The sequence below is a fragment of the Motacilla alba genome, chromosome 5, assembly GCF_015832195.1.
Source record: "Motacilla alba alba isolate MOTALB_02 chromosome 5, Motacilla_alba_V1.0_pri, whole genome shotgun sequence".
Lineage (NCBI taxonomy): Eukaryota > Metazoa > Chordata > Aves > Passeriformes > Motacillidae > Motacilla > Motacilla alba.
The window spans coordinates 41,617,161-41,631,955 of NC_052020.1; the positions used below are offsets into that span (position 1 = coordinate 41,617,161).

At 35.9% G+C, this 14,795-nt stretch overlaps 1 protein-coding gene across 28 annotated transcripts in view; it reads left to right on the plus strand.

The window, feature by feature from the left end:
* NRXN3 (neurexin 3) overlaps window positions 1-14,795 on the plus strand; it is a 961,434-nt gene that overhangs the window by 836,094 nt on the left and 110,545 nt on the right. For 23 of the 28 annotated variants that reach the window (XR_005257043.1, XR_005257044.1, XM_038137596.1 and 20 more), the window contains one exon: window positions 11,521-11,610. The exons of the other annotated variants lie outside the window; for them this stretch is intronic. Coding sequence is in view for 21 of the 23 variants with exons in the window: in XM_038137596.1 (XP_037993524.1) it covers window positions 11,521-11,610 (90 nt within the window). In the remaining 2 variants the exon portion in view is untranslated. The remainder of the gene's footprint in view (window positions 1-11,520; window positions 11,611-14,795) is intronic. 28 annotated transcript variants of the gene reach the window in all.

The window sequence follows — 14,795 nt, forward strand, 5'->3', positions numbered from 1 at the left end:
CATCAAGAAAGAGGGAAATGCATGGGTCTTTATGAAGACATGTAAGGTAATAAAGCAGAACAAGCAGCACAGTATGATTTAACAGCAATAGGGTTGAAAAAAGGAGTTTACCTAAGGAAGGAAGTGAACACAGAAAAGTATCTTCATGCAAGTTGCCATGACCATCGAATTCCCATGCAAGATCCCACTGATAGTCCTTGAAGAAGAGGGGAGAGGAATAAGAAGTATTCTTCTGTAGCAGTCTTTATTACTGCTACATAACAATCACATAAAAGGTTCTTCTAACATGCAAATACATGTTAGAGGCAATACTCGTTTTAATTTAGCCAAAATATTTATGTTTTTATAGCCAAGATAAAGAAAATATTAACAGAAAGTACTGACAGTTTGAGTAAAAGTTTTTTGGTGCTGTCCAAAAACCAGAGATATGTATTATATGTATTGTATATTCAGCTGTTAGCTGAATTAGTGTAGCAACACTCTTACATCTTCCTGCATCAGACTAGATGCCCAATATGTCAAATCTACAGACAAATACCAAATACTTTAGAAGAAAATTTGCTTTAATGGTCAAAATGACACTTCTTTCCAATGGTCCTGGATTTGGGATTATCTTCTGTCTTCCCAGAGCCTGATTGTTCATCTAATCAAGCTTATTGAGTCTGAGACCTGTCAAGTGTCTGATGCTCCAGAGAATTACAGTAACTCACCATGTCAGCAAAAAAATATGCCCCAAAAGATGTCCTTCTAAAAAAAATTGCCCTACTTCTGCATTTAGTTTGTGATCTGAAATATGATGTCAAATAAGCTGTATGTGTTTTTATTATATCTAGAGTAATTACATTTGTATTTCTCAGTTGGAAAGCAAATGGTTCCTTTTTTTCCCCTCATTAATTTATTCAGGAAGACATGATTGTGTGGAAATACTCCCACTTCTTCTGCAGTTGGAGAAGTTACTCTGCTGCACTGTGACCCCATTGCTCAGCCAAATTTAAACCAAAACAAACCAAAACCTAGGTAGTTTAGTGGCATCTCTAATTTTTCTCCATTTCTCTGATTCTTTTTCCATTGATGATACTGATTCTCAAATCTCACTTCTTTCCTCTTAGCTTAGTTCTATTGACTAGGGTTCATTGTAATATAAATTCTTGCAACACAGAGTGTAGTACACCTGGGGAAAGTTGTATTAACCTTTGACAATGGTAGTACAGCATAAACTGAAACTTGTGAAGAGATGAGCTTTATGATTTCTCAGTCCTAGATTTGCTCATTGGTCAGAATGATGGCTTAAACATTCCAAGATACAGTATCCATAGGGCTCTCATGCATCTTTCTGCTTAATTGTTCTCACCTGGTATCTGATTTAGGAACCCTGGAATGTCCCTAAGTATTGACATTGCATTCATATACTTACCACAGGCCTTTCAGTCCCAGTGCCTGAGATACATGGTGCAAAACAAATACAATCCATGTGGTTTTCCCTGTATTTCTTTGGCATCCAGCCATTTTCCATGAATAGTAGTTACATGCTAAGAGATACAGGTATATCCTGATAGCTTGGTCTTCCCAACAATTCCATGCCAAAGTATACAGCTGTTCACACAGGCATGTGTATACTGACTGAATCCTCAGATATTTTGAGCTGTTCTCATCTGCTGGTGTCCATTGCTTCATGATTGTATGAGGTCCAGGTACCAAGCATAAACCTTATCAACAGTGATTTCTGGTAAATTTATCCTTTGCTGGCATAAGATTAATTAGAACCATAGAAGTACTTGGGTTGGAAGGGACCTTTAGGATTATCTAGTTCCAAACCCCCTGCCATGTGTGGGGACACCTTCTGCTAGAACACATTGCTCAGAGCCCCGTCCAACTAGTTGCTATTGCTTCAGCCATTTGATGGTACATCAAATGTAGCTGTACAATGTAGTGCAGAGAAGGACGGAGAAATAATTCTTAGATGAAGACTCAGGCTAAATAGAATCTTGCTGCAGAGCACAGTGCAGTGAGTTCCCAGACATTAATATATTTACGTTTCTCTCCTGGGTTAGTTCTATTTCAGTTCTGATCAGACAGAGTTTTTATGTTTTATTTCTTCGCTATCTCCCTCTCTCTCCCTAACTCTCCTTCTGTCCCTGTCTCTCTCTCATAAACACACATGTGTGCACAGTAAGAATGAGCAAACAAACATCTGTCCTGAGGGATCACAGGCTTGAACAACTTTGTGCTTTTCTGATCACATTGCCTGCAGAAAAAACAGTGCCAGCTGTAATCCCAGGTTGACGTGCTGACATGCAGTGACAGGAGGGGTTTATGCATCCACATCAGCCTTTTCCCTGCTCGCTAAAGGCACTGGAAAGCACGAAGTCATTAAAATCCAGTGCTACAATCTGAAGTAGAACAACTGTGTGAAAGGATGGTCAGAAATGAAAGGGGCCAGTCATGGAACTGGGAGTCAGAAGTTCATGAATCGCAGCCTTGTGTTTAGAGATGCCTTTCTCAGTGATCTTGAGTAATGCTTTTACCACTCTGCAGCTCAGTTTTTCCCATCAGTAAACTGAGGATAAAGCTCCAATTTACCTTATCTTTGGTGACTTAAATAGAAAATATTCTACAATTCACTGAACATGGAAGTCTTTCTGGGTCAAGGAATTTGCATCTTTGCTACTTACTCAGTACCTGGTGCTCTTGGTCGTGGCACAACTTTGTGAATAGCATGTCTTTGAGAAGACTCATTGGTTGCTACAGAATCCTAGAATTCTCTTTTCCTTTTTCTAAACTGATGCAAACAGAAGAATTGATTTTGTGATTTGTAGCAATTAGGAATGGGAAAGGCCTGTTTGCTCTCATTTATTCCATTCTGTAATAAACTGATATCCCCCACCACTTTTTCAAGGAAAATTTTAAATAATTCAAGAATTTCCCTGAGGATACTGTAGCACTGTCTAATATGCAATCTTGATAGGAAGTGCTTCTTAATAAATTTCTTCTTTCATCAGTTTCTTACATGCTTTTAATTATTTCCTGGCACTCATTCTAGAGGACTTGCCACTTCCATAGAATTTTTGCCATTTGGTCATTTGTAACTGGTTAGCTTTCCAGTCTTCATCAGTGACTTTTGACTCAGGGCCTTACAGGTGTTACTCTCATTATTGTTACTGACTGAGCAGCTTCCCTGCAGTAGCACTGTATTAATGGGAAAGAACTGCACATGCTCTCTCTATTTGTACATTTAACTCCCTGTATTGTCTCCCTAAGAATATGTGCACAGGGAAATGAGATTCAGAAACATCTGAAGGTTTCTAATGGAGCCAGTCCAGCTACCAGCACCAAGGCAGAGACTGCAGAAGGTCTGCTGGAACTGAGCTGCTCGTGTTTGCAGGGTTATGGTAGCAAGCCACTGACCCTTCAAGAAGCAGGTATAAAGCTACAAGTTTTCTTACCTTAGATCAGGCACCCTCCAAAGGCAACTGGGCTGTTTTCAGTCTGACATTGCTCCTGGAAGCAAAATAGCTACACTCATGTAGCTCCAATGCCTAACCCCAAATATGTAAATTAGATTAGTGTTTCTATGTCCTGACTTTGCCTAATGCACAAAACAGATAAACAACCTCTAGATAAATGAGAGTTAATAGAATTTAAAGTGTCAATACAAATAAAGTGCTTTTGGTATTTGATTATTGCTGCTTGTTCCCACTGGGCAACATAAATCACATCCTGACCTTTCACAAGGGAATCAAAGAAGTGGGATGTGAGGATAATAGCAGTATATTTTATTCCAATCTCTGATTTCTTCCTGCAAAATGATTTTTTTTCCCCTCGCTGAAAATGGAAAGATCAATATGTAGTTTCAGTTTTTCTTTAATAGACTCTTCAGCCTTGGATGCCTGACATGGGGCTCAATTTGGGTCTGGTCAGTGAAAAAACACAGTAATTTACACATTCTTACAAAACATTTCAAACATTTTGTAATGTAGGCACCCAAATTGTTCCATATTTTTACAGAAGTTGAACTGGTAACTGCTTTCTCTGTATTGTACACTAGTTCAATTTTCCAGCATAGCTCAAATGAGAACTAAAGCAGACTGCTTTTATTTTATGCCCATGGCCTCAACTTCTACAGGGCTGAAGTGATTCAGCATAATGTGCACATATAAAATAGGACTTGAGTCACATTTTTGACAATTTTTTTTTTCTTCTGGATGCTTGAAAAGGTTTGATTAAACCTTCTTCCACCTTTGTTAGTCTGAGTTTTCTTTCGTTTTGCTCCTGTTGCACTTCTGGGTTAGATTATCGAGGGTAAGGCACTTATTTTCTCAGTCATCCAAAACAGGATTGAAAGACTAATCTAAGGGAGGTTTAAACATTACTGATCTTGTCCTGGGGCAGCGCATTGAATTAGACGACTTCCTCAAGTCTGTCTTAGTCTTATTAGTGTCACTGTGGTCCACATTAGCTATACCTCCTGCACAGACATTTAAACTCCTATCTCTCAGTTTGCTTCTGAATTTCCCAATGATTTTGATCTGAATGGTGATTTACTTTAAATTAAAACCAGAAGTTTTTTAGGCCAAAAAATATCAGATAAATAGTGAGTGGTGGCATTGTAAAGATTTTGGTCGAGGTGCTAAAGACTTAGGAACAGCTCCAGCTGCCTGAATAATTTTTATTGTTGGAGTCTTGCTTGCTAATTCTCATATTTTTAGTACTTACATTACCAAGACCTTGTTGTCTCTTGTCATGAGGGCAGTGAGCTGAGGAGGGTTGCAGTGTGAAGGTCAGCTTTTAACTCCAGTCCATAGCGAGATGAACAAAATAAAAGGTGTTGCTCCCAGCAAACAATGTGATCAGAGGGAATTGAAGATAAAGTCAAGGGCATCCAGGACTAAGGGGAAAATGAGGACAAGAAATAAAATGGGAATTCAGTAGCAAAAGATGCAACTTTATTGAACAGTGAAGGCAGGGAAAAAATATAATATCCAAGAGCTGAAGCAAAGCTAAACAATGTTAAGACTTGTCTATTTTTCAATTCACTCAAATGAAATGAAATCCCAAATTTGAATTAATTTTCTATAGCTCTCCTTTTATACAAAGCAAAACTGAAGCTTTACAAGAATTTTTAGAGGGACAGCTTGGGATAGTTAGAAAGATTCCAGATCATCTGCCTTATAATTGTTTTGTTTAGCATGGCCATCCTGTCTCATTTTTGTAAAAGCCACATCTGTGGTTTCAGGTTTGGACATTTTTCAAGTGTTTTCTAAAGCCACTGTAAGTAGAGATTTTTTGCATGTTTGGATTTTAGTGCAACCATTCTCTATGTTATATAACATAAACCACAATATGGTCTTACAGTAACACAACAAAATAAACATCTATACATAAAAAGACCTGATGCTAAAACTTGATTGTAAGTGTTGTTATTCCTTTCTGATGTATGGAGCAAGGTCTAGTCTTAAAAATAGATTCCAATCCTTTACCAATAGAGTTGTGTCAGTTATCTAATTGCATACAAGCTATGAACAAATAGTGGTTGTACTTCCTAATATTTAAAACAAAATATGTACTTTAAGAAATATGAAAATGGATCGATTTAGTATCTTGTAAGTATTTAAGCGCAGCTGCCTGAAAACAGAAGTGGTTAAAGAGGCTCAGTCTGTGCCAATCAAAAGCACACTTTGGAAACTTTTGTTCCCTTTATTAGAAGGGAAATGGTGGCTTTTCCATGATGCATGCAAGTCTCCTTTTCCATAGCACTCAGCATCAGCCCTAGGAGAGTTTTGGGGTTGAATTGAACTAAATTCATTTATGTTAGTAGAGCATTTACCCATGAAATATACACTGTTCATTCTGTAGCAGACTGTTTCTCTCCATGATGATGTCAATTAAGTGTGTGTAAATCTTAGTGAGATTATGGGCATCCATAAAAACTCAAAGGGAGCTGGTATTATGGGCTGCTGGGTGAACTGAGCTATTAAACACTGGGTGTTAACAAGCCCTTTTTCTACTGATATTCCATCTACAATAAGGAAAATGGTGGAAACATTTTAAAGCTTCAACACTGATCTCAAGATATTTCTTTAAATCATTAGTATCACTGTAGCATCTTTCACCTAATAACTGCTCATTAGATAAAGCGTCTCATTCTTTTTAGAGACTTAGAAGCAATGAAGAAAATTCTGCTTCATAGAACAGCCTTTGACAGTAATTTAGATCAGATGAGTGTTTTCTCATGGTATTCTTTTCAGCATCTTCACAGATTTGACAACACATCAGGATGGATTAATATTCCACCTAAAAGCAAGTACTTTCTTTCTGCCCGGTGCATTTTGCTGGAACCTCTCTGTTTTTCTCTTTCACACCTAAGAGGTAGTAAATCATTATGATTGGTCTAGGCCAAGAAGCAAGATTTTTCAGAGCTTCAATTGTTCTTGTACTGTCTTTGGCTTAAGATTCCATTTTGGTTTAAAAATGAGCTTAATGCAATAAAGGTTGCTTGTTTTCTTAAAGGAACCACCAGCGGAAAAGACTAACATCTTCCTGCACTGAAGGGTTTTGGAAGAAAATTCTGCTTTGCCACGAGCAAATTTAAAGTGTGTCCCTTGGACTCTTGCACTGCATAAAAAGTATTTTCTGTGGGAACTGCCAGTAGTGATTGGCACAAGACAATTGTTTTGATTTTTTTTCCCCCATTTTAGTTTGATCTAAATTGAAGATTATCGAAAGCTAAAGTTCAAAGTGAATCTGATCTATTTATCAGTATAATCTGTAGAGCAGGGATACTGAGGGCTTCAGAAAAAAAGCCAGAATGGCAGCAACCGATCATATTTAACCAATAGGCTCTTATTTTTATGACTGGATTCAATGTTTCCCTTGGAAAAAGAAGGACAATCCAAAAAAATCCAAAAAAATAGAGCACTTCGGCCATATTCCTCTCCAAAGTATTTGGTCCTTAGCAATGTCCTTGGTATTTGAAATATTTAGAATATTCAGGTTAATCAAGATTCAAGAGTCTAGAAGATTTTCAGATGTTACAGTTAAAATCCTTGAGGTCATAAAAGTCTGATTGCTTATCAGTTTGTTCAAAAACTTAGGACATGCAGCAGAATTCCTGTTAATTGTGCATATAAGTCCTAAATGGGACAAAAGATTTCTTTTAATCCTAGTCTTCACAGTTGTCTTTAGAATTTTTACATGAGAAAGGAATAAAAATAGGCAAAAGAATGTGTTTATGAGGCACAGTTCTTTAGAAGAAGCTAAGTTGTTAAGCAGATCTAAGTCATATTGATATACAGGAATTTATTATGTGGATGAAAGAAAAAAGAGGAAACTTATTTTAAGTGATCCTTTCCTATTGGTACTTGAATCACTTCAGCTGCTAGAATCTATGGGAGGAAAATATTTAGTAAATCACAAGTAGCAAAACTAATCAACACAATTTTACTATAAAAAACTGTATCCTGCAACATTTGAGGCCCATATTGACTCTGAATGCAGAAGAATTGTGTGATTAGGAGTATTTTCTGAAAATTTAAATCACTCTATCATGTGTATTCCATTCTGAAGAACAGCCTGGAATAAAATCTGTACTCAAAAGAGAAAAAAGAGAGAATCTATATTAGTTACGTGAAAGAGTTGTTTGAATGTGTGTATCATTCAACTGTAGAAAGAAATTGCATTGAGGTCACAAAAGGATTGTTACTGAAAATTTCTCTGTATGAAGATGGATGAGAAACACCTTTAATCACATCATGCCTCAGCTGTCAGAGGTTCAAAAAGCTTTCTTCATGCCAAACTTATGTTACTTCGTGTTGCAAACCATGATATTTCCTTTTTGAGCTCTCATATCAAATGTTGTGTTTATTTTTGAAAGCACAACTCCAAGTCAGTATTAATTTAATAATTGTGTGGTTCTATTGGTTATATTTAATGGCTATTCTAAGCACTTAACAATGAAAAAGTTGTTCTTTAGCTCACTGTTGTAATTGGGTACATGAGTGAATGCATTCTCATGCACATGTTTTTAAAAATCATTCTTAGTTATGTCTGAAATAAAATTTAAAAACAAACCAAAAAATAATAGATCAGATACTAATGTTGCAATATAAACCTATTTGAATTTTCTAATGCCCTTCAATTTTTCATCGCTTTTAAAGGTATGATTTTTATATGTATTTTAATCTCTCTGAATATATCTACATAATAATAACATAAAATTAAATTAAACCTGATTTTAAAAAAAAAGTTTTTAAAGATGTGGTGGGGAATAGTTGTCATTTCCGGCTTTCTTGAAGGTCTAGAACTAAAAGAAACCCATTTTTCATCGTCACATCTTTTTTTGATTGTCCCACTTCCTTTTTTTTACCTCAGTCTTGTTGGCCTGTTCTTGTCAGACACCCTGTTTCTGAGGAATTTCAATTAACCATGTTTTTTTCTTTTCTACTGTTAGCCTTCCTTCAGAGGAAGAAGCAGTCCATGCCAGCCCCTGGCTGGCTCTAGTGCTCCTCTGAACTGTCTTCATTCTGAAAAAGATCTCATTGCCAGCAGTAAAAGGTTACTTTTGTACGTGCATACTGATACAGATGAAGACAGTGAAGTTTCTTGTTGCTCGTAAATAGTGTTATAGAATTTTGTTGTGCCTATAGAAAACGTGCCTGCCCATCAATGTTATATTATCTATGCACTCATGTAACCAGTAGTCCTAGCTCAGAATGTACTCTATAAAGTGGAGGATAACCCCCATTTCTATCAAAGCTGTGTCTATCTCTATCACATTCAATATAGATGCAGTAGCAGCCTCCTTGTAAGAGTTCAAGTCTGAGTTGAGAGGGAAATTTAGGTCTTTAAGTGCCATTGAAGTGCCTCCTGGAGATTTTTCAGAACCTAGTACTCTTTCCCTGTACACAAAAAAAAATTGGGCACACTGCAACTAAATGAAAAAAAAAATCCTAAAGGAGATGCAGAATTTTTATGATTGCATTTATGAGATTTATCTGTTTTGGTGGGCATGGATTAATGTGTTGAGAGAAGGCCTAAGCTGAATGTCTTGCTAACTGATCTAAAAAAAAAAAAAAGGTTTTGTAGTGAGCTTGACTTAATTTTGTTTCTGTTCTCCACAAACCAACGGATCTGCTTCCCTGTCCTGTAAGCTGCCCCTAGGCTTAAATGAATGGCAGAACTTGCAGGAAAGGAAGCTGTCATTTCAGTTTATTATTATTAAACAGATTAAATATAATTTTTTGTTAATATTACTGTCTCTTTAGCTTTAGGTCAAGATTTTTCTTTGTTTTTGTTGTTTATATTAACTCAGCTCCTCTTTATCGGTTTTTTCTTGGTTCCTGGATTGAGCATGGTTCAAATTTTCTGTTTAGGAATATGTGTTCATAGAAGTATAGAATTGACTTTTTGGTGGTGCTGATATGAATTATGAGAGCTGGGAATAAAGGTAACTTCATGACTGTGAGTGACTCCAAGTCACAACAGTACATTTTTAAATATGACTTGACAGATGACTGAGAGAGTATTTTCAATTTTATCTTTTCCTTTTAGTTTATCTGAGTAGCCAAGTGTATATGGCAGGCATCTGAGGTGCAACAGAGAAAGTGGAGCAATAATGTGTGTCAGCTGGTGCTTAATTAGATATTTCTGCAATGGGGAATAGCAGTTTCCCACAATTAATATGTAATATGGAAGGTAAAAAGTCATCTGACTTTTCAGGAAGGTAGTAAGTAATTGGGCCAGGAAAGTTGTTCTTAAATGCTTTTGCTTCTTTTTCACCGTGTACCCCAAATGAGCAGCAAGACTCCTAAATGTTCATCATTATAGTTGGAGATACTAACCCAAATGCAAATTGCTGCTTTCCTTACAGCTGAGCTTACAGTGATATAGATGATGATTTTTACAAATACTCCTTAAGATTAGGTCATATGAATCCTTGTGGGACTATATCTGGTGTGTTGCTGTAGTGCTTCTCACGTGCAGCAGAAAGTCAGCAGTTCCAAGGTGCTTCTGGAGAGCCTAGGTGTGGTCAGCTGGCAGAATTTCTGAGCAACAGCTATGCAGTGAGGATGATCAAACACATGAGATTTACGAGTCATATTCCCTGCAGTATGACAGTGTCTGCCAGTGACTGGCTGGACTTACATGTTTAGTTTTTATTTATGCTTTTTTTCATTGGTGTCTCTTTGCATTGAAAAAAGATTACAGCATCTGTTTCAGAAAGTCAAGTAAATATGAAGCCCCATTAGGATATTTATATGTGTGACTTTAGAGGCAATACTGTAAATTGAGCAGAGCAGTTGCTGATTTCGACCACCATTTGTTCAAAACACATACTGGAGCACAACTGAACTACTGAACTTTTGCTTATGGTAGCATTACTTCAGGAAGTTCTGGGCTTAATCCTTTTTCTACACATTATAATGTTGCATGTAAAAAAAGGACTTCTTTTATGCCTGTCTGAAGAGTTTTTGTAAAAATAATACTTGAAGCAAAAATTAGAAATAATCAGAAAATTAGCTGAAGAAGATGAAAACACAGAATGATGGCACTTGTTCACTGTCATTCCCAGCACCATCAAATTGAGCTGCTCCTTTCTACTAGAGGTTCCGTCTGACCTGTACAATTTTCCAGTAGCTAGGGAATTTGGACAGAGGCTTTGTGTGTATCCTGTTCCTCTCTGTGCTGTGCAAGTAGTAGGAGCTTTCCACCAAAGCACACTTTAATGGATGAGTCTATTATCCATCAACATGGAACAATGGAACTGTAATTGCCGGAATTTACATTTTGGCTAATTATTTCTGCTTTTATTTAAATTAGTTTCTAAGTGTTTGTTTTATTCTGGCAACAGGCCCAAGTCTTTGGTAACCAAACAGAAGTTTTCATGTATCCTTAATTAACAGTTCTTCCTCTTTTCAAATTTTACTTCTCCTTTCTCCTGTTTATCTTTCCATTCTTAGGTGTTTGGATTTTTTTAAACTAATTCTATTAAATACTTTGGCATCGATTTCTTATATTTTCTTCCTTTCTTTTTTTTTTCTGTTTGTTGGGTTTCTAGTCCTAACCCGTGTCTTTTACCAGTGCAAGAAGTTTTTCAAGTTACTACTGTGTGTTTACGTGACTGACATATTGTGCCATGTCCGTATGCAATCAGATCCAGAGTCTGATCAGAATGTTTTAACTCATGGCACTGAGTTCACACAAGGTCTCACATTGCAGACAAATTGTACATGCCTTCTAACCAATTTGGATAAACAAATACTCTGAGGAGAATCTGAGATATCTTTTTTTTGTTGGCTTTAATTTCTTTGACCTTCCAGAACCTCAGGCAATTGGATGTATAACTATTCTCCACTCTACTAAAGATAAATCTCTCTCTTTTCAAATATATATATATATGTACACACGTGCGCACTTATTTATCTATAGCTAAATAAGGTCATAAAAAAACCAAAAAATCTAGGATGTTTTAACTATTTCATTGACTTTACAGATTGTTTTTAAGCTGTTTTTTAAACTTTAAAGGGAACACTGATAGTGAACGGTTCCAAATGGTAAAACAGAAAATCCCCTTCAAATATAACCGGCCTGTAGAGGAGTGGCTGCAGGAAAAAGGTAACAGTCATTAAAACTTTCATTTTAAACCCATTTGGTTCTAAACTCTCGTTTTTAAAGCCTGCAAATAAATGTTTCTTAAATGATAATCGCCTGCTGCATAAATGAGTGTTTTAATTTTCATTATAATTTGTGTCAGCTTCCACCTGCCATACGTTGATAAATCATGCTATAATACATTGCTATTAAAATGCAGTTAAAGGGACGAAATTCTAAGCTTGCTGTAGTAGTAATGACAAATAAGCAAAAATTCAGGAGATGATTTCTAAAAAAAAAAAAAAAAAAGCCAAATGAAGAAGAGTGAAGAGCAACAACATGTATTATGGCAATTTAACCACTGCATGATTTTCCTATTTTAATTTGGGCTTGAGCTGCATTTATGTCGTTTTTATTGAAGTTTTCTTAAATGATTTTTCAAATCTACTTATTAAACCACTTCCTTTAAGTTGATTTTTATCACGACTCTGATTAGCCACTATGGCTATGTATTTCCTAATTGTATTAAGATAATTAAATAATTTTTTAAAATGTTGTAAAGAAAACATTTTTTAACATTTTCATTTAAATTACAGAGAAGGAGACAGAGAAAATTATTGTTCTGTTTCTTTTATGCTATGTCTGGAGTACAGGTTGAATAGTCAAATGATATTTGTCTAAAATACGGATCAAATTCTTAGTCTAAGGCAGTGACACTTAATTTTGTGGGTTTGCCTGGAGTAATTGGCCTCATTTCAACAAAAAACTTGTTAACATGAGTAAGTCCAGATGGCTTGAGTGAGAGTTCTGCATACAGTCCATGACCTTTTGAAATGGGACTTGTGTCAGAACCGTAATTATTGGGGTTTCTTTGGTAAGGAATTTGGAGAGGGGAAAAAAATATCTTGGATGTAGAACCCATTTTAAAGCCTGTTGAAGGTAACAGAATAACTTGCTGATTTCAGTGAGGCATGAACTAGGCTCTTGGTAATACAGTGGAGTTAAAGTCAGGACGATTTTCTCCCTCTATTAGTAAATGTGGTATTAAAAAACAAAAGCACTATAACTCACTCCTTGCCTTGAAATCTAAACAAAGCAGAACAGAATCTTCTCTTGTTTCCATTTATGAAAGTATGGCTAATAAAAGGGGATGACCTTTGAACTCAGGTCTTGCATTTTCTGTGCCGATTTAGACTATGGTTGTTAACGCATTTTCCAGGAAGGAAAACCAATCTCGTGTAGGACTGGAAAAATATAATTTATGTTCTGTTTCAAATTTCTACCCTCAGCTGAATTAACAAATTGATTTATCCAGTATGAATTAAGGTCAGGAAGGATGTGGCTAAATCCAGTCAAAATATTTTCATGTGAAGGGCCTGATCCTGCAAAGTGTTATGCACACTCAGTTCTTATTAACTTCAACGAGAGCTGGCAGTGTTGCTCACTTTTCAGGTTTGGTCTACAAAGGTGTAATGTTTAGAACTAAAGCTAAAGTATTAATGAAAGTAAGGCAAAAATATTAGTGTAACCAAAACAGAATTGTTTTTTTTTACCACCAGTATGTCTTAAACAGTTAATTCAGCTAAATTGCAAATAAATTTGACAATAACAATAAACAGAAAATGCTATTGAGTCTCAGTGGGTTGCCCTATTAATTTACAAGATCAAACTAAAATAGATAAATAAAGTTTAACACTAAAAAGAGAATAATTTTGTTAAGTCTGAATTGCTAAAGTCCCTTTAACACTAAAGACAATGATTGCCTCAATTTTGTTATAACAGATGCATGTCTAATTCCTTGATGCAATTCATGTGCTTGAGAAACCCATCCTTTTTTTTCTTTTGGTTTGGTTGTGGGTTTGTCGGTTTTTGGTTTTTTCATTTTTGGTTTTCCACAAAATCTTTTACTTTATGTCACAGCTTCTAAAAGTTTGAGCTTAAAAGCATGCCAAGACACTTTCATTTGTAATCCATCCTGAAGTTTTGAACTGAAGTCTACCTTTTGTGGATATTGATCCTTTGTTAAAAGACAATCACACATGCACTAGAGTCTAAAAGAGACAATGTTTGATGGTTCAGGCACACTCAAAGCACTAGATGTGGTTAGGCTAGAAGGATAGGGCTATGTTTTCACTAAAGTGGAAGGAAATTCAGTCTTTCCATTATGTGTCAGGGAATGACATTGTGCAGTGGAACACCTGAGACAGTATTATAACTTGGTTTGTTCATTCCAAAGAAGACAGACATTTTCAGCAATTCAGGTACCACTCAAATTCAAAAAATATAAGAATGAGTAATTTATATAGCTGTTCACCAGCCTGCTCATCCGTCTGGTCATCCATCTAACAATTAATGTAACATGGAAACCTTCTGTCAGAAGACTTCATAAAGAGGGTGAGTGAAAGGGTAGCTTCCTATCAAAATGGAACAAGACAAACTGATGGATGGAGGAATAGATTCATCAAAGAGTCAGCATATAGAATAGCTGTCTTGCCCATATGAGTTCTTGGCTTGGGTGAGGTAAGATGAAACACTTTTTGATTGACATTTTTGAATGCTATAGATTTGGTCTTCCTTTGGTACTGCTATGTTATTCATAATAATGAATAATTCATTCTTGGAAAACAAATATAACACATTATCTTCCTGAAGTGGCATCACTATTGGCTTTGAAGGGCTTTTAAATTCTATAAATTAGTTTAAAATAATTTTAAGAGTCAAGGTTTGCAGTCTGGAATTGCATGAGTAATAAGTAAAATATTAAATGCTATTAACTTCATTGAGATTATGTATGTGAATATAAAAAGAAGTGTTAGTCTTAAATTGTTCAACTTCAGTAGTCATAAATCCAGCAGATTTCCTTAGCAGAATACTTGGTGTCTGCTAAAGCACAGATGCTACCTGTTCTGCAATTGGATGAGCTAATAAAGACCCAGAAGCATCTCATCAAAAGGATTGATCCCAGAAGTACTTAATTATTCAAATCTCTCTTACCTGTAAAGTCTCCTTGATGTAAGTGGCTGTACTTTTGAAGCAAGTACTATTAGTATGAATTAGGATTTGCAAAATCAGGTCCAAAATCTCTTCTAGTGCTACAGAGAAGTTGCACTTCAGATTTCTCTGTGGTATTTTTAATTAGAATTCAGTTTTCCAAATGAAGAAGACAATGAGAGAGCAAAGAAACAAGAGCCTGAACTACTCACAATACT